This window comes from Antennarius striatus, chromosome 20 (assembly GCF_040054535.1).
Source record: "Antennarius striatus isolate MH-2024 chromosome 20, ASM4005453v1, whole genome shotgun sequence".
Classification (NCBI taxonomy): Eukaryota; Metazoa; Chordata; class Actinopteri; order Lophiiformes; family Antennariidae; genus Antennarius; species Antennarius striatus.
Window position 1 is genome coordinate 11693215 of NC_090795.1, and position 27515 is coordinate 11720729.

Sequence of the window (27515 nt, forward strand, 5' to 3'; positions counted from 1 at the left end):
TTCAGTGATGCTTTTTCCAAGACTTCCATGATACCATACTAGGTTGCCAAACTACATCTTATGATTCAGCTGTTTTGACTGAGAGGGAATGACCCCTTGCGGCAGGAACGGAATATCATTCATGCACTTGTAAAGGCTTGTTCCCTCTGCAGAGTTCATCTTACCAGCTGGAGTGTAACGGACTTAGATGTTCACATCTTAATGAATAAAGATTTAATAATTAATGCAACCATGACTTACTATTTAACCTACTTTCCATCCATTTATTCAATCTTTATATATTGTATGTGATTACACTTTTTTGGGTTACCACTTAAAGTAATGATTAATAACTGATTAAGCGGCAAATTCTATAATGTAAGCACAATGTCATCATAAACAAAGTGTAATATTTTGAACCAAAAGTAGAAGTTTCCATGCTGTTGGAGGAATACTGTGATGACACCCATGAAGCTATCACAACTTCTACCTTGTGCATCTCCCTCCAGTTTGTCTTTGGAGCTCCAGATATGCATTTAAAGGATGTTGCCTGCAGCCTCGACCTGCTGGAACGATTCCTCATCTTTCCCAGCCGCCGTGGACTCTACGCTGTTCGCAACGCCATGTGCATCCTCACCCCACAGCGACTGCAGATCATTGAGGACAAATTCTACGCCAATGTTGACTTTTTCAAGCTCTTCCAGCTGGTCAGTAACTGCTGAGTGTTAATATATATTTTTACAGTATGTGTATATATATATTTATGAAAATATGTGTATATATACATATATATATATATATATATATATATATATATATATATATATATATATATATATATATATAAAATATGTATTCTTAGACTACCGTAATCAAGAGTTAATTTCACATGACATTTTGTAAGAGAACATTGAACCTCCAATTTATAGGCTCATTGTGTAATGAATAAAAACCATTTCTGTGTAGGATCTCAGTGATCTATGTTGAGGTAAATCAAGACTAGGTTGAATAAGGTTCTTACACAAACCTTAACGTTATAGAGACAACTGGACTTCTGGTCTTCTATAGGGCATTTTGAAATCTTTTTGTGTTCAAAAATGCAATGTAATGCTTTAATAGTCCTCATAGCATCATCATACAGCTTCAGGAAGTTGTCACATCTTGCATGTTTAGAGAGTTATCAGTTGGTCACAGCTCTTGTTTGTCTGAACATCAGAAATTTTGTTCCAGTTCCATCCAGACCGAAACTCAACAAGCTCACACAGGCCTAACATGCAACCCTGTTGAAGTCAAGAACCACAGTGGATTACCAGCTGGCAGTGTTTTAATGAGGGCTCTGACTCATGGGGAGGGACAAATATGTCTCAAGTTGTTTAGTCTCCACATTATACGATATGATTCTTCATTTTTTATCTCCATGTATGTTCAAAACCACTGGAGACTAATATGTAGAAGCTACTCTATGGCTATATAGCTTTTAATAATTAGATTCTGACTGGGACATTAACACATTTTTTATGCACGGTAGTGTTTTTTTTTTAATCTATTGTCCTATAAATTCGTGATATTAATTATTTTCAATTCTTTTCTGTTCCAGAAATGCTTAAATATAATTCATTCAGTTTTGAGTTTGAATCCGAGGCTGAAGTTAAAGAGGTAGCCATGATCACTGGACTCTGTGCTTCTTTTAAACAGTCGTCCTCAATACATTCAAGCAGGGCTTTATTTAGCTGCATCAAACTAGTCTTACAGCTCTGCTAATGAGCTTTAAATAGTACAGTCGGGGTGATGCAGACAACTTGTGAAACCTCAATGCATTAGCTAAGCTAACCTGTCTGTAATTAGCTTAGTGTATAGACACTGCTCTCTGTGGTAATTACAGGGCACTGAGAGTAAACATAGGTCGCAGTGAGACAGACGGTTCAACAATGGCCACCCTCTGCCCCAACTTAATCCAGTTACACCAGGCCAAGTGTGTTTGGCTGTCTGTCCGTCAGCTTTTCTGGAGATTGTTCTGTCTAAACCTGCCGGTCACACACTTACAGATAAGGAGACGTGTCAAAGAGACAGGATGTCTCTGGAAATATCCTGATTATGTTGTCATAGCTGGAGGTTGCAGCAACTAACGCTACAAAATCGAAAGGGGTTTTTATGGCAAGAAGGAGGAGGAAATCTTTTAAACGCAAAAGAATTTTCGAGGAAAGTCCAATCCATCATTTGCATTCACATAATCACACAACCAAGATTCTTCATGAGACTAACAGCCTCTTGCATTTCTTAATTTTAGACTTTTAACACAACAGCTTAGGTTTCTCCTTTGTACATGGGCCCACAAACTTGTTAGCATCAGTGGAATTAGAATATACTACATTATAATGACTGAAATGCAGGCTCTCGAAGTTTGGCTTCCATCCAATATAAAAATTCTGTCTGTGCTTGATTCTCTGTACATGTGTACAGAATCAGGGAAGAATGGTGTTAGTTTGTTGTCATGGCTTCATGCTGTTTCTCTAACCCCAAATAAGATATTTAAAAAAAAAAAAAAAAGGATTTTATGTTGAATTTACATTTACATCTTCTCTCCAGCTTCCACTTGTGCTGGACAACCACTCTGAAGGCATCGACATTCGTTTCTGGGTCAGGGTCATCTCTGCCACCTCTGTCAAACTGAGAGAGGTAAGGCACGGCTCACCCACCTTCAACCGCGCTCCATTCAAAAGTTCACCGCTTGCTAAGTTTAGCTGGCAGGAAACAGTTGTTTCCTCTCGCTTGTGTTTTTACACAAACATAGACAGTAAGGGGGTCATTTAGTGCGTATTAGGAAGGCTAAATCCAGAACGGTCCCCTTTCACCTCAAATACATCATAATTATCACTGGACCTTCCCATTGGAAATCCCAACACTGCAAAAACAGGTGAACCCTCCAGACACGGAAACACGACAAGCATCAATTTGTGTATTTTTGCCTTATTGACATTGAGTCTGACATTAAAATCACACTGGATCTATACACCTGTATTCTGTGCTTTGCTTGTATTTACATGCGGGGAATTACTGTTGTGGAAGTTTCAAGTAAATGTTTATTGGCCCACAGTCCAGCATCCTGTTGGCAACACACTTGTCTTTGTCTAAATGACAGACATTCTGCCGTCAGGATAGTCGACCTGATGAGTCAGCACTGGCTTTCTAAATTTCAGATGTAGGGTCCCAAAAGGTTGCAAAGGTTATTCAGAAAATTAAAAATACTCAAAACTGTGGAACCAAAGTTTTTCACAACCCTGTAGGACCACATAATATTTAAAAGCTTTGTGACAACACAACTTACGGAGGAAAAATCAGCTTTATGATTAATCTTCAGAAATCTCCAGAAATTTGGAGACTTTAATTTTAAAAGTTGGATGTTGTATGGAGTGTGTCAATAGGTAGGGTACCATTAATGTGAACACACACCGGAAACATTCCTGTATATCCTCTTCTTTCATCCATGCCATAAAAATAGGAAATATTACATAACAGCCAGATTGAATAGTTGAGTTTGCATAAATATGTATAAAGATATTTTTTTTGTGGAACAACTTAAAAAAAACAGGAACAGATAATCCACGGGGTCAAAAACTAGGAACACCTGTGCTATATAAATGGAGTTAAGGCCCTGCGGTTCTTAATAAACTGATAGAAGCATTTTAATATCAACAAGATTCTGTTTAACTTCTGTTTTTATTTGCTTCATCTCCACAGCTGCACCAAAGGAGCAGCTCCAGGGAGCTCCTCCAGGTCATGACCCCTCTCTTCCAGAACAATCTCTCCTTCAGGCAGGTTATGTCCGCCGCCTCCAGCCTGGTGTGTGGCTACACTGAGGGCGCTTTCTCCCGCGTCGCCTCCTTTAACTGGTATGAGGACAATAACTACAAAGCCTTCTTGGGCATCAGCAGCAACGGGAGGCACAACCACCACACGTACGACAACAGCACGAGTGAGTGGAGTGGACAGTGGGACCTCTGGATGATGACTTAAGTAAAGGGACCTCTCCAAGAATTTGGAATGACTTCAAAAATTCTACTATTTCAATTGTAATTTTCTATTTCTAATTACTATTCCAGCACAATGTTCACACACACCTCCTGAAACACCATGATATTTTCTTCAATGCCGTTTTATCAGTGAGATATTTTTGATGACAGTTTTTACAAAGATTCGACAGAAAACTGTGTCTATCTAACAGATGGTTCTCCTTTTACCTGAAGTTATACCCAGTCTTCCCAATTCCATATATGGTATATTTGGGATGAGCACAGAAATAATTTATCCAGTTGTGTCATACGCTTTCATAAGGTTTGAACACGTGCCCTTTTCCCTCCAGCATCTTTCTGCAATGAGTGGATGAGCGAACTGGAGTCTGACCCCACCACAAGGATTGTGTGGAACTCTGTCAAGCCCATGTTAATGGGGCAAATCCTCTATGCCCCCGACTCACCGGCTGTAAGGAGAATCATTCGGAATGTAAGCAACGCTGCTCCATAATTAATCCAAAGCATGGTGTGGTAGAATTAAAAAAAATAAATGTTATGAATAGTTGATCAAGAGGTGAAGCATTCTACTTTCAAGAGTTATTTTGAAAAATCTGTGTGAGAATTTCAAAGTTTGGATCACTGTAAGAGTAATAAAAAGATAGGGATGGACGGACGCCAACAAATATTTTAATCCCCATCTTTGAACACTTTCTATAACGTCCATATCTTTGGTTTTATTTGGCACAACCCGGTCCTGTGAACAATGCGTTTGGCCTGAAAAGCAGATCAACTTCCCTCCTGTCATGTCCAGCCTTTTGTATCTAGATACAGATATGTGTTGGTCAAACCCTCTTGGGAGTGGTGTGTGTGTGTGTGTGTGTGTGTGTGTGTGTGTGTGTGTGTGTGTGTGTGTTTGTGTCTGGGGGTGGGGGGGCAGTCATGGATGGCTTGGTTGCAATGGAAAACACAAGTCAAGCGGTTGTAGTGACTGCTACAAAGTCTGCTGGCGCCATGGCTTTTTCAGTGTTATGCAAGCAGCAAAGAGTTGGTCCTTAAAGTTGTGTGATCACACACAGACACACACACACACACACACACACACACACACACACACACACACACACACACACACACACACACTTGTGTTTCCTCCTTTTCATGACCTCTAATGCCCTCCTTGCATTTTTTCTTTCCACAGATTGTGATCTTAATTGCACTTACAAAGTAATGGCTCAGAGGTTAATCCATTACGTAAGAAGACCAAAAACATTTAATCTATGGACTCTTATTTGTTTCAGGGAGCTCTAAAAGAAGTGGCATGGATTAAAACATAAACACATAAAATATGAGACTTTATGTGAATGCTGTTATCTACTGAGCTCCGCAGGCTGCTGTAAATTGTCTTCAGCAGAGAAGAGATACAGTTACTTGTCATCCAGGTTTGCACTTTAGCATCAAGCTTGATCATCAGCCGTTCAGTGAGATAAACTGATCTCTAGAAAAGAATGTATTTTTCTGGGGATCAGTTTTTCAAACCTGTGGTAGACTAACATCCTGAGTCAAATACACCCCTGTTTAACAAATATAGCTCTGCTGCTTCCATGAATAGAGTCCCAGAGGATTTCACACTGAAGTTGTACCCAGTCACTGGCATTCATGGATAGGTTTAATCACAGATTATCCATTTTATAATGCTGCATTGGCCTTGCTTTCATTTGCAGGAGAGAATCCTTTACTCAACCCTGTTGTTGAATGGAAGTCTTTATATTAGTAGTTTTAACTCTTCATCTTGTTCTTCTCAGGTTTTTTCAAACCAAACATAACATCTGACAATAAGCCTTCCTACAAAAACACAAATCACACAAAACACCAATAAAGAGGGGAAAGAAGAAATAAAATAATTACATGACTGAATAAGGAGTGGTTGAAGTAGGGGACTGGAATAGAATAAATTACAATATATGCCCATACAACACTCACCCACGTTTGACATGCTAGATTTAAGTATCCTTTCAAAGTCCTTCTTTTATAAGCAGTCAGACAGTATAATTATTCATGAGTCAGCTCAATAGACAGTCGTGTATTTTTTTCCCCATTTATTTATTTCATTAATTTTAATATATAACATTGGTGAAGGATATTTTTATACTTAGTAAATTGGCCCCTGAATATCTCAGCACTTCTTGGAGAGCTACAAGATTCCCGGACTGCTCTCGTAAAGACATGTCCCAGTCATCCCCCTGCTTCAGCCTGCTGCTCTAAACTGCCTCGGGAATAAGGAAGCACTCACTTGTGGGAACCTGACTGGGATTCACTGGACAGGCTGAATGCATTCAGCCAGTTGTCACCAACGGCCCTCATTGTCGCCCCAGCTCCATTGTCCCCATTGTCACCCGGAATCAGACACACACAAGAGGAAGGCGTTTAATTGGGTGTACTCCTGAGTGCTTTCATCCCCCACTGCACATAACTGGATACTGAAATAGCCTGCCTTTGGTTTTCCCCACACAAAACACTGTACCCACTCACGTTCAGTTTCTGCAGTAAGTGTGCGGTAAATATTTGACTATTTGGCACAAAGTGCATTTGTCACAAAGTTGCTGGTTATCTATAAAGGCCTGCGGGAATTCTTTGTGTGAGAATGTGCATGTTGTCATTGTAAAGCCTGTTTTCACACAGAGTTTGATGTGGGAATGGTATGTAGTGGGAGATTAGGAGATCTGTGACAATGTTTGTATTTGAGTGTCTGAATGTGGTGTTGTCATTCACACACGCATACACGTGTGCACACTTTTTGCCATATCAACGTCCCCTGAACATGTTCAAAAATGTTTGTCTACTCTTCTATTTGTTAATGTTTATTTTTAATAGGAATTCCCAGTCCTTCCAGTGGTGACACAGAAACACTTACACAACACACATTTCTGTCTGTCCTGCAGGCAAACATTACATTTGAGGAGCTGGACAGACTGAGGACGATGGGGAAGGCCTGGGAGGAAGTGGCGCCCCAGATCTGGGCTTTTTTCCAACATGGAGTCCAAGTCAAGATGATCCGGGTGGGACAACAATATAGTGTTACTGAATAAATAGGTCTACACTGGAACACCATAAATAATGAGGACGCATATTCGTAACTTTGATTCAAGGGTTTTTGGTAGGAGCATCCAAACATCATAAAAAAATGAAAGCTTTCCCTTAAGATTGCTGCATTTAGGTCACTTCAGACAAACAGCTGACTTACCTTCATTTGTGGTGTAAAGTTACATCCCAGCACTGCTGTTCCTAATACAGCAGATACGATCAGGATCTACCTTCACGATACCATTCTGCTCACGTCCAATTCCAAACAATAGTCCCTTTGAATCTGCGGGATTCAAGGAAGGGTGAAGTGACTAATGATGTTGATATTTTATCCTCATCTTCTTCTCAGTGACAGTTTTTTGCTGAAGTCTCACAAGTTCAGAAAGTTTCCTGCTCGAATTCAGAACCTTATCTTACCAAAATATGCCACATCTTTCCCTTCTCCATCCATCCCCTCTCTTTCTTCTTATTTTTTCCTCTCCCTTTCCAGAAATACCATCTGTTATCTATTATCTTATCTTTTGTCCTTGCTAGCTCACCACTAACAGTCTACTCTTCCTCATTAGGTTACATTTTCAATAGATTTGCATTCAGTTTATTGTCATCAGTCGCCCTTCTCTTATCTCTGCCTTCATCCAACCCTTTTCTGTGAAACCTGAATCTAACTATCATCATAGCTGTAAATAATATGTTTTTGGGTTTTTTTCTTTGTGCTTTTCCTCTGGATTTTCTTGTGAAATAATTTTGTGTACTACTTTGTGACTGAAATCACAGCAGGACTGTTTGTCTTCTAGCTTATTCTCCTATTTCCTTTCCTTTCAGGACACCATTCGCAACCCATCAGTGATGGATTTCATAGACAGGACTCTAAGGGAGACACCATTCACGTCCAAACACATCCTCAACTTCCTGCACAATGGACTGTCAGAAGATCGTCCGGCTGGAATGCCTGATCTTGACTGGCGAGACATTTTCAACCTCACTGACCGGGTCATCAGGATGCTCAACCAGTACGGGGATGTGAGTCCACATTTCTAAAAGACATTTATCCTCTTAGAATGTCTTCCAAATGCATCGGTGTATAGAATTATACTGACCATTGAAAAGAACTCCACCATAAAAAAAAAAAAAAGGTGTCAGGATTGTTTTTACTAACTTTTTTCTCAGGGGGCCATGGCAGGAAGAATCTGGACTGTTTTCCACACATTTCTCTTAACCTGCAGGGTCAAGTTCTAGGACAGAGCTATTCATGAAATAATCCAATTAAACACAGGTCTTAGCACTTGGTGAATTCAATACCCCGGTTGCCTAACCTATTTGTGCTCAGTGCCACCTTTATGTGATGTCTTGCATCTCTGTAATTTTTGCGCTTCATTCAAAAACATGGAAATCTATCCAGGTGGGCAAGAGCCAGAGAGAAACACTACCTGTCAGTTCTTTTTATTTTTACGGATGGAGTGGAGGGTCGTGAAGGCTTCTCTGGTGAAGACCCTCCACATTTAATAGGTCAGTGCACTTGAAACAAAGCTAAAATCATGCTTTTCCCTGTGGAGGCTAATCGAGATGAGAGGCCTTCACGCTGGGGGGCGACACAGGGGGGCACCTGGGGGCATGGCTGGGTGGTGCTCTTTGTTTTTGTCCAAGTTGAAGCTTACAGCACTTGAGTGTGACAGAAAGAGTGGGAACGATTGAGGCAGATTAGTTACAGCTGTCACTCCATCCACCCTTCATTATGAGGCCACAACAATGACCGTTGGGCTTGATGGCTGGTTGGCTGCACGTTGGTGGCATGCATGCAAATAACAGCACACAGTGGGGATGCAGTGAATTAAAGGCCGGTGTTAAAGAGATGAATAAATTGTGGTGCTTGTTCAGTGCATACGTGTATTTCATTGTGCCGACGTAAATGAATTTATATTGGAGCTGGTTTGAAGTGTAGTGTGTCTCATACAGATGCAAAAGGATTACTTTAATGTCCTGTGACCCTGGGTGGGTTGCAATGAGAGTTTAATGGTCACAGAAGTAAGAATCCATGATAGTAATGATTTCCTTTCTCATGACGTGGTCATATCTGATGTTTAGCTGCTAATTTTAATAATGTTTGAATTTATTCTTCAGAAAAATATGTGCGAAATGGCCAGGAGACAGGCATCAGATAGATGATTTAAGATGTTCTGGTTGGAGATTCAGTCCTAGCCAGGCGGTGCTATGCAGTGATATTGCTGTTGTGCAAATGCATCTTGGGTAGGGATCTCCACATGTTGTCCAACACGCCAGCTGCTGTGGGTGCTCTAGAGTCTAGTTGAGGTGCTTTGGGACACAGCTGACTGATTCCCTTTACCTCAAACCTGCTTATGAAGTTTGTGGTATGTGTCTGTATGGATGGCTGCTATCAGAACCCCTCACTTTAATAGCTTTAGGTTCCACATCACCTGTACAAATGTACAGGTGATGTATCTTCCACAAGGAACTCACTTCTGCTTTGGTTACGTTTGAGTGAAGCATTTCTTTAGAGCTGATTTTTTTCCCCCATCAAGTGGTGACATTAATTTTGGGAAGGGGACATTATCTGTACTTCCCACATGTGTCTCTTCTATTTCTAACGTCTTTTTATTATTAGAAAAATGTCCGATTCTTTTTTTGGTCAGTATCATAGCAGACATTTGGCCTATGTTCCTCTTGGGATGAGATGTCGTGACTTTGGCCATATTCTGACTGTGTCACCACCATTAGGATACATTTCAAAGAATTTCATAGAATTTTGTTCCATGAATTCTATGTGTTTTCCTCATGACCAAATACATAAAAAACAGTATTATCCTCAGCTTTAGTTGATTTTGTGCTAATCTAAAGATGGGGAATGAGGAAATCACTATGCTTCTTCAACATTAGGTATGTTGGGATCCTAATGCTAGCATTTATCTCAATGCTTTACGATGCTGCTGAAAGGGCTAATTGTGCTAAAAACATGTTATGGAAACATGGTTTAACTTGAAATTCTAAAATAAAAGGGTTACCTCTGTCTCATTCATTGTCCACCATCAGTGTGTAGTCCTGGATAAGTTTGTGGCTCTTCCTGATGAGGACACCGTCACTCATCGAGCCCTGGACCTGTTGGATGACAGTACGTTCTGGGCAGGCCTTGTATTTGTAAATATGTACCCTTGGACCAACGAAGTGCCGCCTCATGTTAAGTTCAAGATCCGAATGGATATTGATGCAGTGGAGCGCACCAATAAGGTCAAAGACAGGTTAGAATCAAATTCCAGTGAAGTGATGGGTCTGGTAAAGTGATGTCAAACTGAAAAGACTGAATTCACATGTATTTCTCAGGTACTGGGACCCCGGCCCCAGAGCAGATCCTATGGATGACCTTCGCTATGTTTGGGGCGGCTTTGCTTACCTCCAGGACATTATCGAGCACGGGATCATCAAGACCCAGACAGGAAAGGAGTGGCCACAGGGTGTTTACCTGCAGCAGATGCCCTACCCTTGTTATGTGGATGATCTGTGAGTGGACAACAGCACCATTTAATGATTTTAGTCACGTTTAACAGCTACAACAGTGTATTTTTTTTGTAAGTTTTGTTAGGCTTATCAAAAATCTATCCCAATTACAGTTAGATTTACCCTGATTTTGGTTCGTGAGTCTTAAGTTGTGAAAATCAAACTGTTTTCCTTCACCCTATTTCTACCACCCCTGTGCTGTGCAGCTTCATGCTGACACTGAACCGCTGCTTTCCCATCTTCATGGTGCTGGCCTGGGTCTACTCTGTGTCCATGATCGTCAAGAGCATCGTCCTGGAAAAGGAACTTCGCCTGAAGGAGACACTAAAGGTTATGGGGGTCACCAACGGTGTCATCTGGTCCACATGGTTTATCGACAGCTTCATCTTGATGGGCACTAGCACTGCCCTTCTCACCGCTATCATCATGGTGAGGAAGCATTTCCTCAGAGGCTTCTAAAGATCCTCATTCCTGTGTTTGACATTTGTCATACCAGACAACAGATGGAGTATTGTACAGAGTGCTGAAACTGTACAGAGGCTTTCTTCTCTAATTTCAGAAAACATCTGGAACTGGTAAAAATAAAATAAAAGAATCTCTACTGTCTTATGGGAGATTCATCGTCTTCAGAAACCCAAATATCTTGAAAAACAAATGAAGAGACGTAATTTACACCTAATTTAAAAAGAAAAAGAAAAAGAAATCTTCACTGTAACACACACACACACACACACACACACACACACACACACACACACACACACACACACACACACACACACACACACACACACACACACACACACACACACACACACACACACACACACACACACACACACACACACACACACAAACCCTTATTTTTACAGTGACTCATTAGCGGATCATTTTCTGTCATGATAATCAGTTATTTATCAGTGATAGTGACTCACTGAGAACATCCTGATAAAGAAATCATTAGTGAATAGGTGTGAACATGATGACATCATGGGAATTATATCTACGTCTTTGTGGAAATGTGTAGATCAATAATTAACTGTTGTCCCCGAGAAAAATGTCAGTTTTTATATTCTCATTGGATCAGATTACAAGGATTAAAAAACAGGCTATTGTGACCTCTAGTGGTCGATATGTGAAATAAAATCCCTTCTTTTCCAGAACTAAACTACCTGTATGTGTCTATTGTAAGTCATTCATTCATTCGTTTTCTGCTGCTGAATCCACTGTAGTGGGTCACGGGGAGCTGGAGTCTATCTCAGCTGGCATGGGGCGTGAGGCGGGGGACACTCCGGGCACGACGCCTTAAGTCATTGTGTGATTTATGAGCCCTTTTTTCCAATTTCAAATCGACAAACAGCCATTAAAATATTTGAGATGTTACCAAATAGGATATGTAAAAAAATTTTCTCAACATTAATCATTTATTTTTGATGGGTTTGGTTGTGTTTTGGTGTTCATGGGGAATTAAGCTATCATGCTCACCCTCTGTATATTTCCATCCCTACAGGGAGGAAGGGTGCTGAACTACAGCAACGCCGTCATCCTCTTCCTCTTTTTACTCACCTTCACTACAGCTACCATCATGCAATGCTTCCTCCTCAGTGTCTTCTTTAACCACGCCAATCTGGCAGCCGCCTGCTGTGGCATTGTTTACTTCGCCCTCTACCTTCCACACATCTTCTGCTTTGCCTGGCAAGACCACATCACAAAAGACATGAAGATCCTGGTGGTGGGTGGGATTTATCATCACGTCATTTAGAGAGTTTAAAGACATAGATGTGATTGTACCGTCTCCTCCTCCATCAGAGTCTGCTTTCCCAAGTGGCTTTTGGCTTTGGGACAGAGTACCTGTCGCGGTATGAAGAACAGGGCCTGGGTCTGCAGTGGGACAACATCCAGACCAGCCCTCTGGAGGGGGACGAGTTCTCCTTCCTTACCTCCATCTGCATGATGGGCCTGGACACCATACTGTATGGAGTGCTGGCCTGGTACCTGGACAATGTCTTCCCTGGTTAGTGCATCAGAGATGAGAATAAATAGAAGCAAAAGGTTGGGTTCAGCTTTTGCAGACAAAACAAACATGATTTGTATTTACTGACTATAGATGCTTGTTTTGCTTCATCACAGGCCAGTATGGAATTGGTCGCCCGTTTTACTTCCCCTTCCTGCCCTGTTATTGGCTGAACAGCGTAGCTCCAGCTTCAGGCAGGCCTCTTCTCTCTTTCACCTACTGATTTATTCGCCATGAGAACCATCTAAATAGTTCTACTAATATATAAATTCATGGTCTTCGTCTCAATTTCCCTTTTTTTTTTTAAAGGTGATGATAAAATGAAGTTGGATAAACACAGATTTGATAACCTTGTAAAAAAAGATCAAGGAGATCAGCAGGAAAATGAAGAGGTGGAAAATCCAGACCAGGAGAAACCCAAAGCACCGACGGAGGCCGCTTCATGTGAACATCAGGATGAACGCGAGAGGCTGGAGAAGGAGAGCCAGACTGAAGTGGAGGAGAACCAGGAGAGGAATGGTAGAATACTTCAAATTAAATTCAGTAGAAAGTTTCATTTGAGATACAGAAGAAGTGATTATGTTTCGAATCTGCAAAAGTGTGATTTGCTCTTAAGGAGAACTTCTAGGCTCTCTGTCCGTCCATTAACTTCAAGCAAACACTTGATGCCCATTCAGGCCATTGCTATTTGCTCCTACCTTTCCCATCTGCCAATCAAACTCATTGTATGGGAACTCAGTGCCCTTGTGTGTGTTTGCACTCGGTGGCATATTTAACTCACATGCTAGCTGTGGAGTTAATAAGTAATGGAAGCAAGTTTTGTTTTTACACCTGATGACATTCCAATGTCCTGATCTCACGTGTTTCATTCAAATTACAGATATTATTTCCTTCCTCAGAAAAGACAGCGATGATTATTTGTGATTGTTCCTTTTTGTTGTTTGGTTGAATCTTTACTCAACTTTTATTCTTATAGCTGGATTAATTTAATTTAGCTTTTTAAATACTTGAATTCAACCCTGACCACATGCGTTAGTGATCTGTGATGATATTCTTGCTGTATGCAGGTCAGCCATTTTTTGAAGATGAGCCGTCTGACCTGGTGGAGGGGGTCTCCATCCAGAATCTGGTTAAGCTGTTTAGTGGCAGCTCCAGACCAGCTGTTGATGGTCTAACCATCAGTTTTTATGAGAGTCAGATTACTGCCTTACTGGGACACAACGGGGCTGGAAAGACCACCACCATGTATGTTACCCGGATGTTGCATGAACACTCAAACCAAGCCATCTGACATTAGAGCTTAAAAAGGATAAAACTGTTGAAGAAATGTTTTACTTATTTCTTTCATCATCTGTTGTCCAGGTCCATCTTGACTGGAGTGCTCCCCCCCACCTCAGGCACAGCCACCGTTTATGGGAAGGACATCTGCACAGACATGGACAGCGTCCGCCTGTCTCTGGGAATGTGCCCTCAACACAACATCCTGTTTCAGTAGTATGTGTCTCTGAAGTCTTTGTCATTTAGAATAATTGTTGTAAAATGAATCTTAAACAACAATGAAATTCTAATCACCTCATGAAGTCATACTGCTGTAACTGTAACTGTTGCAGTATGACTGTAGCAGAACACATCCTCTTCTACTCGCTGCTGAAAGGCCGTCCTGAGGCCGAGGCTGGAGAGGAGGTGGAGAATATGCTGCTGGATCTGGGTCTTCCTCACAAAAGAGATGAAATGACTCAGAACCTCTCAGGTCTGTAAGGATTATAATTAATTCCCCAAATAAGATGCTGCACTTTTTGTGATTTATTTTTAAGTACAAATAGTTGTAATTTCCCTTTTGTTCGGGGATCAATAAAGTATTCTTAAACTACTCACACTGACAGCGTTATTTAAGTCATCAGAACTTCATATGTTCTAATCCAGGGGGCATGCAGCGTAAGCTGTCAGTTGCCTTGGCTTTTGTTGGTGGGGCTAAGGTGGTGATCCTGGATGAGCCCACGTCAGGGGTGGACCCCTACTCAAGACGCTCCATCTGGGACCTTCTGCTCAAATATCGTGCAGGTAACACTGACTCCTGCTGGCAGAAGTGGGTATAGCGACACAGTGTGGCGCTGAGGTTTTCTGCACCTCAAATACAACTGAAATAAAAAAAAAGAAGAGAGAAGTAATCATCAGCATCAACGAAAGAAAAAAATTCTTAATGTTAAAAAAAAAAAATCTAAAATGTGATCTCCAAATCCACCTGAATTTAAATGCCTTAAGATGTGTTGATGAAAATGCAAAAAAGTTTATAATGTTGATTTTTAAATATTAACTTTTGCTTACTCATTCATCCATAGTTCATTATTCATTTGTAAAAGCTGTGATAAAAAAGTGATTGTACATGTAAGTTGTACGTTGATCATGTATAGTAGTTTAATTGAAGGGTGACTACAATTACATGTAGCATAGATTTTGTATTCAGTTCCTTATTTTTAGCCAGATGCTACATGTTTGCGCGTGCCATGTCCTTGGAGTCACATGTGTGTTTAAGCATAGCGACATTGAGGAGTGTGATGAGGTGTGTTTGCTTTATGGGCTGTGACTTGATGGTCCATCATCAAATTAAGGGTGGATGTTATCTCCGAGCTTTCCTTACTCACAGCTCAAATAAAATTTGCTCAAGTTTATCTGACTTGCATCTCTTCAGCCTCACAATGATCATTTAAAAACACATCAAAATGTTAAAGTAACTGTTGTGGTAAATTACATCACATGCAAATGTTAAGCAATGAGAAAATATGATATATTTGTCTGCTTGGGCTGCAAATAAGTCAGTCTGTGATGCATTATAATTACAAATGCATTTTTCTGCACTAGACTCTCACAAAAAAACCCCAAATATCATTTGATTTTCACTGTTCTTAAACATGCAAACCATGACTATGAAACATCTGTTACCTTCCCCGTCTGCGCTGTGTCGCAGGACGCACAGTGATCATGTCCACCCACCACATGGACGAGGCTGACCTACTGAGTGACAGAGTCGCCATCATCTCCCAGGGCCGTCTCTACTGTTGCGGGTCCCCCATCTTCTTGAAGAACTGTTTTGGTGCTGGCTTCTACCTTACTCTTGTCAGACGGATGAAACATGATGCTCCAAAGGTGAGAAAAACGTTCATTTATAAGCCAGTACATGAATTGATGGGGGTTATTTTAATCCACTACCTGTTATGATTCAACATTATAAGAAAGAGAAGTCTGGTTGTATGATGCTTAAATTTTTCAAACCCTGCTTCATAGTAAACAGATTAATATACAAATAAAGAAAAAAAACATACTGATGTGCCCATGTAGACTTGATTTATCCAAGTAGTAATTATTGACCTGGATAATAAAGTGGTTTGTTTTCTTTAAATTCCCAAGTGATGTGCAATTTGATTTGTAAAGACTTCCTGTGAGACTATGGTAGAGATGGAAATGAATGCATGAGATGTAAGAATGATGGTTTATTGTATCTTTTAGGCCAGTTGTGACTGCACTGAGGATTGTTCCTGCAAATGTTCAAAGTGCTCAAAGTTTAAAGGGAACCAGGAGGAGAGCCAGACGACAGAGAGGCAGATGGACGGTAAGGTTACCATCAGTTCAAGAGACCAGTTCATTGTTGAAAACACGTTCATTCAAGTCACTCGACCGTTAAGCGATTAATCTATAAGATTTGTCATTGTCCAACTGTGTCCGTTGAAGAATGTGAAAACATTTACCAATGTTTTAGCAACTGTACTTGAATATTATCATTTTCTGCAACATTATACATTATGACCACATTTCTGAGAGTTATTTTAGTTTACTCCACTAAATCAGTGTTAAAGGTTTAGCTTCTCCTTATTTTGCCCAATAAATGAAATGTTACGTTTGATTATTGCTTTACTTAACGCTTACTCAACGCCTCCTCCATCATAGATATCCGTGATCCAGCTGCTGAAGTGATTTACACATTTGCATTAATGCATCAATAATTATAATTCATTATATAGTAGAAATGAAGAAGAAGAAGAAGAAGAAGAAGAAGAAGTATAGATGAATATCAGTGGATAAAAAAAACATCCCTTACTTTTTGAGTAAATTGTAATGCTAATAGTTGTTGCTGTTGTTGAATTACAGTTTTAATGCAGGATCTTTAAGTGTGTATTTCAACAAAGCAGTGATGAGAGTTAAAATAAAGAAAAGTCACCTTTGGATCCCCCCCCCAGGTAACATGGAGAGGATCACCGCTCTGGTCCATCATCACGTGCCACAGGCGCGGCTCATTGAGGCCATCGGCCAGGAACTGACCTTCCTGCTGCCCAACCGTAACTTCCAGCCCAGGGCTTACGCCAGTCTGTTCAGGGAGCTGGAGGAGACGCTGGTGGACATCGGCCTCAGCAGCTTCGGCGTGTCCGACACGTCGCTGGAGGAGGTGTGCCATAACAAATTAAAAAAGGAATCACTCATGGAAAACTTAGTTGGTTTGACTCAAAACCTCCAAAATTATGTGGAAAAGCCAAATAAGTAATTTGCATTAAAGAAATATATTTAAGTTTCAGGACTTCAGCAAAGGAAACAGTAGATCACAAAGACAAATACTTTCATTTTCAGTGCTAAACAGCAACAATACAGAGTTCAAATAAAAGTAAGGAAAGTTTCGTTTAACTTAGCTGTCAAATAGTCCATGCCTTACTTAAATTTTTTCAGACATTGGGTTCTGTCTCAAGAGGCTGTGTAATCAGGAGGATCTTATGATCTGAGCTTCTGACAATAAAATATGTTATTTACTTATAGATCTTCCTAAAGGTCACCGCTGATGGGAATGCAACCAACAGAAAATGTAAACATGGTAAAAAAAACAACAGTTTTTATACTCGCCTTTTCTCTTTCTATTGATTTGTTTTGTGTCTGTATGTGAAGCCTTATGTCTTGTAGTCCTCCTTTCTCCACCTGTGAACCTTATCATCTGTATTCCAACACTCTCAGGCAAGAAATCATTGCAACAGATTTCTCGAAGTAGTCTCTGTGGATTCAACAGGGTGGCCGTTGATATGGAGCCACCAAAAGGTGAAATGAGCTCTGGATTAATGCTGCTAATAATTCTGTTACAAACATTTTTGTGAGAGAATTATTCAATTTAGAGCTAATTATTCTGCTTTGGCCTGAGCTGTGCTATCTTTAAAGCTAACTGACCGTTGACAGTGACTCCTTTTTTAATATAGTGGTAAAAGACTTCCCATACAGTCAATGTTCCCTAATTGTCACATTAATTTTTTAATTGTCCTCTTTAAACATCTATTTTAGCAAAAATGTTTTTCCTGACAACAGTTTTATGCAGTTGGCTTTCGCTGAAGTATTGTTTAGTGACATGCTCCCACCTGCTGCATTTATTATAAGTATATACTATATATTCAGAGCTTTCGCTGGCACAAGTTACAGTGCTGCTGGTAAATCCTGTTTCATTCTCTGCACAGAAGACTAAACATGCTTGGCTCGCTGGCTGGCTGCTTTAAGGTAGCATCTTTATGTCTATCTGCCATCTGACTTGAGCTCTAAATCCTAGATGCAAATAAAGCTCAGCAGAATGCTGGCCAGGGCCTCTCCACTGCTTCTGAAGGAAGTCCTGGCAGAGGATCCTGCCAGGTCAGAGGCCTGTGTCTAACCATCAAACAGTTCTTCGCTCTGCTGATCAAGAGGTTGCATCACACGACGCGCTCCTACAAAGACTTTTTCGCTCAGGTGATCTTGCTGTAATTGTTCAACCTGTAATTCCTGTGGCATCTCGTGTTTTGTGGAATGTTGTAGAGGTTCTGAAATTTTTATTGCAGTTATACAGTATATCTCTATCTGTGGTAGATCGTGCTGCCGGCCAGTTTTGTTTTCCTGGCGCTGACATTCACGCTGATAGTTCCACCTTTCGGAGAGTATCCAAGTCTGACTCTTAGTCCCTGGCTGTATGGGAGACAGTACACCTTCTTCAGGTGGGCATAGCGATATTTGGCTGCTACGGTATGAACTGACTCACTACATTAATGGGATCAGTGCTTTAGTTGGACTACATCTGCATGTTTTTTTATTCATCATTTGCAGCAACGAGCGTCCCAAGGATGCTCAGATGAGATACTTTGGTGAAGTGTTGTTGGACAAGCCTGGCTTTGGGACCCGTTGCATGCTGGACGAACCGCTAGAGTGAGTCACCTTCCTGGATTTACATCATCTGTCCTCGGAACTGCTTTGCTTGATTACATGGATCCATTTCTCCCCCCTGTAGAGATTTCCCATGTAACAACATCACCACAGAGTGGGAGATGCCCCTGGTTAACCCCGTCCTGATAGAAGCACTGGCCGGTCCAGAGTGGAGCTTCAACAGACCATCTCCTGACTGTCAGTGCAGCACAGCCAAGAAACTGACCATGCTACCTGTGTGTCCTGAGGGCGCTGGAGGGCTCCCACCTCCACAAGTATGTGGTTTCATTTCTAATATCACATCTATGGCTGAGTTGTTTCTCACATTAAATACACATTGTGTTATTATTTAATGCGTCAGAGGATTCAGTCAACAGGAGATGTTCTCTTGGATCTAACGGGCAGGAACATCTCTGACTACCTGGTGAAGACTTACCCCAGTCTCATCAGGACCAGGTACAACACATAAAAAGAAACCTGAAAGTAAACTGACATGAAAATATTCAATTGTCATCTTATCATAGATTCTGTCTCTGAATTTAATCAAGAAATCTCTTGTTGTCAACTTTGGATCGTAGACAGTAATTGTAATGCGGTAAAAATGATGTGAGAAAATTTCCAGAATATTTATTATTATTCAGTGAACATAAAAGGTGTAGTCTTGAAATATTCACGTATTTATTATTCATTTTTTATTGATCACTTTGCAGCTTGAAGAGCAAATATTGGGTGAACGAGCAAAGGTAATTTAAAGTTTGTATTCTTCTGGTTCATTAGATTTTCAAAAGGCTGATGTTCATACGTTCTGAAGTCTATTACTAGCATGAATGTGGTGGCTTTGGGCTGCAGTCCTGGAGAAAGAATGGAGCCTTTTTTTTCCCCTTGGTTTCCAGGTATGGAGGGATATCAGTCGGCGGGCAGCTTCCTGTGTTGGAGCTGCAGCCTAAGGCCATACAGGATGTCGCAGCACAGCTGGGACGTCTGCTCAACGTCACCGCGGTATAAATGTTATTTATTTGAGTCAGTGTACTCATCACATTGTGTTTAAGTCATCACTGTCCTAATCGCGTCTGAATTCTTTTGGCTGCAGGGCCGATACTCCAAGCAAACGCTGAGGGACATCGGGACATTTCTGAGGTATATGGAGACTCAAGACAATATCAAGGTCAGTCCAGCTTACTTCTCCCTTCACAATCTAACCTGGTCATTTTGCACAAGCTAAATAAATGTAGAGCATCATTGACTTTCTTTGTGCAGGTGTGGTACAACAACAAGGGCTGGCATGCCATGGTGTCTTTCATGAACGTGGCCAATAACGCCATCCTCCGTGCAAACCTTCCCAAACGAGTGAACCTGGACGAATATGGAATCACCGCCATCAACCATCCCCTGAACCTCACCAAAGACCAGCTTTCTGAGATCACTGTGTGAGCTTACCTTTGTGTGGTTTGGTTTCTAAGTGATGCAATCACAGTGTCATGAGTGAAGTTGCAGATTTCACTGATCTATGTTTAGTTTCCTTCTTGTTGCCCTTTTTCTTAATGTGAATGTGCAGGAGTACGCTTCCAACAAGAAGGATGTTTGACCTTTTATCTGACTAATTCTTCTGTCGTCTTGACAGCCTGAACACCTCAGTGGATGCAGTGGTGGCCATTTGTGTCATCTTTGCCATGTCCTTCGTTCCGGCCAGCTTCGTCCTCTATCTGATCCAGGAGAGGGTCACCCAGGCCAAACACCTGCAGTTTGTCAGCGGTGTCAGTCCGTTGGTGTACTGGACAGCCAACTTTCTCTGGGACATGGTACCATTCTCTTGCTGCCTTGAGTTGTGTGCAGAATCTTGCTGATATGAGTGGTAGTCAAGGGCATGTAATAATGATACTTGTAAGAACAACCAGGGTAAAGATCATCATTGCATTTCTGCTCTTTGTTGATGAAATAGCTTTTAGACTCTGTTATGAACGGAGTGTGTTTGCCCTCCAGGTGAATTACTCCATCAGTGCAGCAATGGTGGTGGAAATTTTCATCTTCTTTGATAAGAAATGCTTCACCTCATCAACCAACCTGCAACCCCTTATTGCCCTGCTCATGCTTTATGGGTAGGTGTTTTTGTACTTGTGCCAGTAGTCTTACAGCTGTACCAGCACAGCTAAATGTCACCTTATGAACTCCTAAATTTTCCCTGTTAGTTTCTCTGGATCAGGGATGAAATGAAGAATAAATTATCTCTCAAATGTCAAACATAATGCTAATGATTATACAGTTGGTTGATTTTTAACAACAGGGCAAAACCATTAAATGTTGGACTCTGTGGTTCCCATTTTGACAGTGATGTCATTATGACAGCGCTGTGAACCTCTGGGGAGGTCTAATTGTGTGATAAGCATGCAAATGTAGGAGAGAATGATGAAAAATGAATGCTCTAGTTTTCTAAAAATGACCCCTTCAGCCTCAAAAATGACCCCTTCAGGCCATGAACTTTTGGCCTGTAGGGGTCATGACCCCTTCAGGCCATCAACTTTTCAATTTATCAACCTCTCGGGCAGGAGAGCTCACACTGCAGTAGCTTTTGAAAACTTGATTAATTTTGATTTCACAATTTGTATTTTGCCAAAATTAAGTCTCTTATTTTTTCCAGATGACCAGTTAATACTAATACACTAGTTTTATTGTCTGTTGTGTCTCTAGCTGTACTAGATTTTGACATTTATGTTACACTAAATCTCTTTTATTGTATATCTTCCTCTTATAGTTGGTCTGTGACTCCCATGATGTACCCCATGTCCTTCGTATTCAGTGTTCCGAGCACCGCCTACGTCTCTTTGTCGTGTATCAATCTCTTCATTGGCATCAATAGCAGCGCTGTCACCTTCATCCTGGACCTTTTTGAGTCCACCACAGTAAGACCCCTTGGATTTTCCTATGTACACTACACACTCTTCTACATGCATCTGCTAAACTGTGTTTCATTTCTGTCCAGGCTCTCTACAAGTTCAACCAGCTGCTGAAGACCGTCCTGCTCCTCTTCCCCCATTACTGCCTGGGCCGGGGTCTCATTGACATGGCTATGAACCAGGCTGTGAGTGACGTCTACGCTCGCTTTGGTAAAAAAAAGACACACGCATTAATGTATAATAGCAACAAAAGCCTCGTTTTTGCTGAAGAATATGATTTATTGTGATAAGCGAAGCCATTTTAAGAAATAAAACATGATTATGGGTGTTTGTTCTTCCTCAGGTGAAGACTACAGTCCAGACCCCTACAGCTGGAACTTTATTGGGAAGAACCTCTTTTTCATGGCAGTAGAGGGATTTGTTTATTTCACCCTCAACCTTCTCTTCCAGTATCGTTTCTTCCTGGATCACTGGTAAGAGCTTCAATTAGAAAAGCAGATCACCCACGTATGTCTCTTTCAAAATTAAAATGAGTGTAATAAAGTGTGAAGATGCTGCAAAATTTAACATGAGTGGAAGTTAATTTTCTGAGAAGTATGTTTTCCATGAGCAGGATACCTGACTGCCCAAAGCCTCCTGTTGTGGAGGAAGACGTAGACGTAACAGAGGAAAGGGAGCGGATCTATAAGGGCCAAAAAACAAATGACATCCTACGCGTAAGAGATCTCTCCAAGGCAAGACATTTTGATTTTCAAATAATCAATAATAGGAAAATCAAAACAAAATTGATGCTGAAGAGTTCCATCTGTGATGTCATCCCCCCCCCCCATCTGTCTTTGCCAGACATATTCAGGAACAATCATCCCTGCGGTGGACAGGATCTGTGTTGGCGTGTCCCCTGGAGAGGTTTGTGTGGTGAAATCATTGTTTTTTTATTTAGGTCACTTTCTTCCTCATCCATGAAGGTTTATCTCTTGATTCTCCGCAGTGCTTTGGTCTTCTGGGGGTCAATGGAGCTGGGAAGACCACAACATTTAAGATGCTGACTGGTGACATTGACGTCACATCAGGAGAGGCCTCAGTCGCTGGTCATTGGTTAGTAATTATCATTATTTAATCAAATTTGAAGCAGTTCTTAGGCTTACAGTCAGCGTTCTTATTGTCTAACTTTCCCCCGAACATTTAGTGTGTTGACCAACATCCTGGATGTCCACCAAAACATGGGCTACTGTCCTCAGTTTGATGCTATAGATGAGCTGCTGACGGGAAGAGAACATCTTCACCTCTACGCCCGCCTGCGTGGCGTCCCAGAGGCCGACATCAGCAGGGTGAGCAGCAGCAGCAATAAATCAGTTTTGTAAAATATTAATTACGACAAGTCTGTCTTATTTATAATGATTAATGTTTGTCCAAATTCATATGATTCCCAGACTTAATTTAATAACCACCATTCTCCCTCTTGTGGAAATTACAATAAAAAATGAAATGGAAAAGGTGTTGTTTATTTCATTCGCAGTGAGAATGAAGTGCAAGATAAATATAGATGAATCCTTTCACCATGAAGAGTGAGGGGAAAATGAGCTCAGTTCAATAAACAGTATCTGGAACTTACATATAGTAGATAATAATTTCAGTTCAAAAATGAATGAATGGAAGACCTGCTGCATAAACATATCTGGCACACTTGTTGTTTCATCTAGAGAGTTCCAGGATTTCAGTCATAAAATAAAGAGAACCGGACACTTAGAAACTGTGGTTGTAAAAACTGAAACAGAATAAGCCATGTGTATTTTAATATCAAATGTACAACTCCACCGATCGGATTGTGGTTTGAGCCAATCGTCTTCCTGGTGCTCAGGTTGCAGACTGGGCCATCCAGAAGCTGGGTCTGTCTGAAGATGCAGGTCGGAGCGCTGGGACCTACAGCGGGGGGAACAGAAGGAAACTCTCCACAGCCATTGCCATGATAGGCTGCCCTGTGCTGGTGCTGCTGGTGAGTTCAACACAGATGACATTTCTCGGTGGCGTCACAATTACATGAGCAGGGGTCAGTGTTTCTTATTTTTGAATGTGTTTGCTCTGAACTTTAGGACGAGCCCACCACAGGTATGGACCCTCTCTCCCGACGCTTCCTGTGGAACTCCATCATGAGCGTCATTCAGGACAGACGAGCCGTAGTCCTCACCTCACACAGGTAACCCACCTGCTGTGCAGTGTCAACACACATGTACTGTATACAATATGTGCGTGCACAGATTGAAATTATGATTATTCTTCATCTGTTTTTACAGTATGGAGGAGTGTGAAGCACTGTGCACCCGCTTAGCAATTATGGTTAACGGATCCTTTAAGTGTCTGGGAACCATTCAACATCTCAAATACAAGTTAGTCATTTTTTTTTAACTTCATCTTTCTTCAAACTAGATTAAATTTAAATATAATTACCAATCTGTATTATCTAAAATTGGATTTCATTCGCTGTGACGTTGACGTCAACACAGGTTTGGTGATGGCTACGTGGTAACCATGAAAATCAGGGCCGAAAAGCCCGGCTGCGCCCCAGACCTGAACCTTGCTGAGGCTTTCATGGAGAGCACCTTCCCCGGCTGCATCCAGAGAGAGAAACACTACAACACCCTGCAGTACAAGATCTCCTCCTCCTGCCTGGCCAGGATCTTTCAGATGGTTCTGGCTAACAAAGACAAGCTTAATATAGAAGACTACTCAGTGTCGCAGACGACTCTTGATCAGGTAAATGAAGAAAACCTTTCTTTAAGCTGGTTCAGAGGACAACATGTTCATCCTAATGTTTCTGTCTCTCGGTAGGTGTTTGTGAATTTCGCCAAGCAACAATCAAGAGAGGATGACGCTATTGTGTTGCATCCAAAAGCTGCAGGGGCTCAGCGATATAGTGAAACCACAACCGTCAAGTCTGTGGGGAAGTGAAACAGGCTCATTTAACCCCACTGGTTCTGGGGTTCTTTGCCAGGACAGTCTGTGTTCAAGGAATTCTGCCTATGAATATGTGTTCTTCACAGTTGGCAGAACTTGAAACTCTTCTTGAAATGAAACTTTTTTACAGAGGATTCTCATTGGGAAATCCAAACTAAGCACAAGTGGTGCATGATCAGTTTCTGGATCGGAACAAATGTTGTTGTTTTTTCCAGTCCTTGTTGATCTATGATATGGTTCCAGATCTTGTAATTCAGTCTGTACAGGATGCGTCTGCTTCAATGGGAAATGACATCTCACATATGACTGATTTCACAGGTAGCAGTGCAGCACATATTAATCTTTACTTTTCCAGAAAACAGAGTTAATGAGTTTGGAATTTGGATAGTGTGGAGTATTTGTGTGCCTTGCAAACTAAATGAAACAGAGCTTTAGAGCAATGATGAGGACCAAGTTCAGCGACTTATGTAATGATATTGGTGTGTTTGTAAAGAATGCATAGAGCTCTCTCTCTTTACACACACACACACACACACACACACACACACACACACACACACACACACACACACACACACACACACACACACACACACACACACACACACACACACACACACACACACACACGCAATCTTTAATTATTTTTATGCATCAAATGCCAAGCGAGCTCTATTTTGCCTTCCAGTTACAGAAACATAGACTTTGCACTTTAATGGCGCTGCTTTAATTGAAGTGTTACCCTTTTTACCTGTGCAATCTGCTACTGCAATATGGCTAATATAACTGCTATAAAATTAGTTCGGATACCATTTCATGTTTTCATGCCTCCACTGTCTTCTTCAATCTTTGGCTTAAACTATGCTTGACAGTTTTTTCCAGCAGCAGCTGGAGTCATTAGCATAAGCTGATGCAACAATTATGTTTCTGAAAGGTGACAGCGTGCGCCGGAGAGGAGAGGAATGAAGATTAGCCGAAGGAGAACAGAATCTTCTTCTTCTTTTCCTCTCTGCTTGTCTCGTTAGGCGTCTCCAAAGCCCGTCATCCTTTTCCGTGTCAGCCTGTCTTCTGCGTCCTCCTCTCTAACACCAGCGGCCCTCATGTCTTCCCTCACTACATCCATCCACCTTCTCTTTGGTCTTCCTCTTGCCCTCTTGGCTGGTAGCTCCATCCTCAACACCCTTTTACCAATACACTCACCATCTCTCCTCTAGAAGTGTCTAGAGTTGTCTCCAAACATCTCACCTTGGTTGTTCTTCTGATGAACTCCTTTCTGATCCTATCCAACCTGATCACTCCCAGCGAACTTAAACATCTTCATTTCTGCCACCTCCAGCTCGGCTTCCTGTCTTCATTTCTGTGGCACTTTCTAATATGTACAACTCTGGAATACTTCAGCTATCTGCACTGCTATCCTCAGCCATTTTAATTTTAGTTTTACTGTAAATTGATGTCTTCAATACAGTATTTTTCAACCACATTGCTGCAGCAATATCATCCCCAAATGAAACACCCATCACTTCAAATCTAGGAGGCATACTATTCTATTAGACTGCATGAAAACATGGAAAAACAGATAGTCTTTATCAGGAATGCCTCACGATGGATGAAAGAGCCCTCAAACCCAAACTGGCTGAACTTATAGCCAAAACAAAAAAGCCCCATGCTGTCGCTGCAAAGCCATTGTGAATGAAATGCTTGGCCCTGAAACTGTCAAAGAAATAGCTAAAGTCCCTCTTTGAGATGGCACAATTTCCAGACATATTGATGACATGTCTTGCAGACATCAGGTGTTGTTTTTGACAAGATATGGAGCAGTTTGAAATTTGCATCGCAACTTGATGAATTTGTGGACATTGGTGGACATGCTTATTCTTGGCCCAATGTGTATTTTGGGGATGAGAAAACGTCTTATTTTTCAAGGCTATATCAGAAAAACACAACAGCAGAAGTTTTGAGTCATATCAGAATAATGTATCTTAAATGAAGTTTTATGTGGAAAAAAACCACCCGAGTGTCTCTGCTGATGGAGCTAGTCTGGTTGCGCCGTGCAGCCAGGTGCTGGCCCATGTGTACGAGCTGCAACAGGAACTTTAAGTGTTTCTGACAAATGAGGGGTCCGATTATGCAAAGCTGCCTGCAAATGATGAGTGTTGTGCAAGGCTGGCACACCTGGCAGATAATTTAGAGCATGTGAATGAACTGAACACACAAGTACAGAACCAAAATAAAATTGTGCTTACAAGCACAGATAAAATAAATGTTTTCCATTCAAAGCTGCACCTCTGGCAACAACATGTGGAACGTACCAACCTTGAGATGTTCCCACTCACCGAGCTATGTGGCACAGTGTCAACACTGTTGCATTGTGCAAGAAAATACATAAACATTTTAAAAACTCTAGAGGTGAAGATGACATTTTATTTCTGTTTTGTTTATTCTGAAATTTTATTTCTGATGGGTCAGGAACCCATTTAGTTAAAAACTAGCTGTTGAACTCAAACAAAACCGTAGTTTAAAGCTTAGCTTTGCTTATCTACTTTGGACAGTGTTTTGGTTGATTACTGCCAAGGAAGACCTCACTCTTTTTGAACATTTCTCCCATCTTCCACAACATATCTGTGTGAGTTGAGCTTTTCAAGACTGATTATTATATTATAAATTATAAAGATGCCTTATGATTTTTTTCAAAAAAAAAAAAAAAAAAAAAGTGTGCCTTGGTTCAAAAAACCCCCACTGACTTAATGAATCTGATTGGGTTTTTTTCTCCACCTGCCAGTGATATGTTAACTGGATGACATTTTCAGAATATCCACAGTAAGAGTGGCCAATATATTGTCTCTAAGAAGCCCTCTGAGAAATCTCTTTAGCATCACACATGTTAGATCC

General features: G+C 41.1%; 1 protein-coding gene across 4 annotated transcripts in view; it reads left to right on the forward strand.

Moving 5' to 3' along the window:
• Nucleotides 1–27248, forward strand: part of abca4a (ATP-binding cassette, sub-family A (ABC1), member 4a) — a 30304-nt gene extending 3056 nt beyond the window's left edge. The window contains exons 7-51 of one of the 4 annotated variants that reach the window (XM_068343846.1): nt 489–686; nt 2566–2655; nt 3718–3952; nt 4340–4479; nt 6929–7045; nt 7893–8090; nt 10116–10321; nt 10404–10580; nt 10784–11006; nt 12088–12309; nt 12387–12591; nt 12708–12785; nt 12901–13110; nt 13659–13836; nt 13954–14085; nt 14202–14341; nt 14515–14652; nt 15557–15735; nt 16096–16198; nt 16824–17029; nt 17392–17446; nt 17584–17664; nt 18161–18336; nt 18454–18578; nt 18688–18786; nt 18869–19058; nt 19145–19239; nt 19494–19526; nt 19677–19782; nt 19874–19948; nt 20041–20210; nt 20405–20582; nt 20764–20879; nt 21533–21680; nt 21761–21884; nt 22018–22147; nt 22288–22408; nt 22518–22580; nt 22663–22769; nt 22861–23002; nt 23533–23667; nt 23765–23868; nt 23966–24058; nt 24176–24425; nt 24501–27248. In XM_068343846.1, the coding sequence (XP_068199947.1) occupies nt 489–686; nt 2566–2655; nt 3718–3952; nt 4340–4479; nt 6929–7045; nt 7893–8090; nt 10116–10321; nt 10404–10580; nt 10784–11006; nt 12088–12309; nt 12387–12591; nt 12708–12785; nt 12901–13110; nt 13659–13836; nt 13954–14085; nt 14202–14341; nt 14515–14652; nt 15557–15735; nt 16096–16198; nt 16824–17029; nt 17392–17446; nt 17584–17664; nt 18161–18336; nt 18454–18578; nt 18688–18786; nt 18869–19058; nt 19145–19239; nt 19494–19526; nt 19677–19782; nt 19874–19948; nt 20041–20210; nt 20405–20582; nt 20764–20879; nt 21533–21680; nt 21761–21884; nt 22018–22147; nt 22288–22408; nt 22518–22580; nt 22663–22769; nt 22861–23002; nt 23533–23667; nt 23765–23868; nt 23966–24058; nt 24176–24425; nt 24501–24620 (6411 nt within the window). In that variant the 3' untranslated portion in view covers nt 24621–27248. Of the gene's footprint in view, nt 1–488; nt 687–2565; nt 2656–3717; nt 4050–4339; nt 4480–6928; nt 7046–7892; nt 8091–10115; nt 10322–10403; nt 10581–10783; nt 11007–12087; nt 12310–12386; nt 12592–12707; nt 12786–12900; nt 13111–13658; nt 13837–13953; nt 14086–14201; nt 14342–14514; nt 14653–15556; nt 15736–16095; nt 16199–16823; nt 17030–17391; nt 17447–17583; nt 17665–18160; nt 18337–18453; nt 18579–18687; nt 18787–18868; nt 19059–19144; nt 19240–19493; nt 19527–19676; nt 19783–19873; nt 19949–20040; nt 20211–20404; nt 20583–20763; nt 20880–21532; nt 21681–21760; nt 21885–22017; nt 22148–22287; nt 22409–22517; nt 22581–22662; nt 22770–22860; nt 23003–23532; nt 23668–23764; nt 23869–23965; nt 24059–24175; nt 24426–24500 lie in introns of those variants that run through there. The other 3 variants (XM_068343847.1, XM_068343848.1, XM_068343850.1) reach the window with 3 other exon arrangements.
• The last annotated feature ends 267 nt before the right edge of the window (nt 27249–27515 follow it).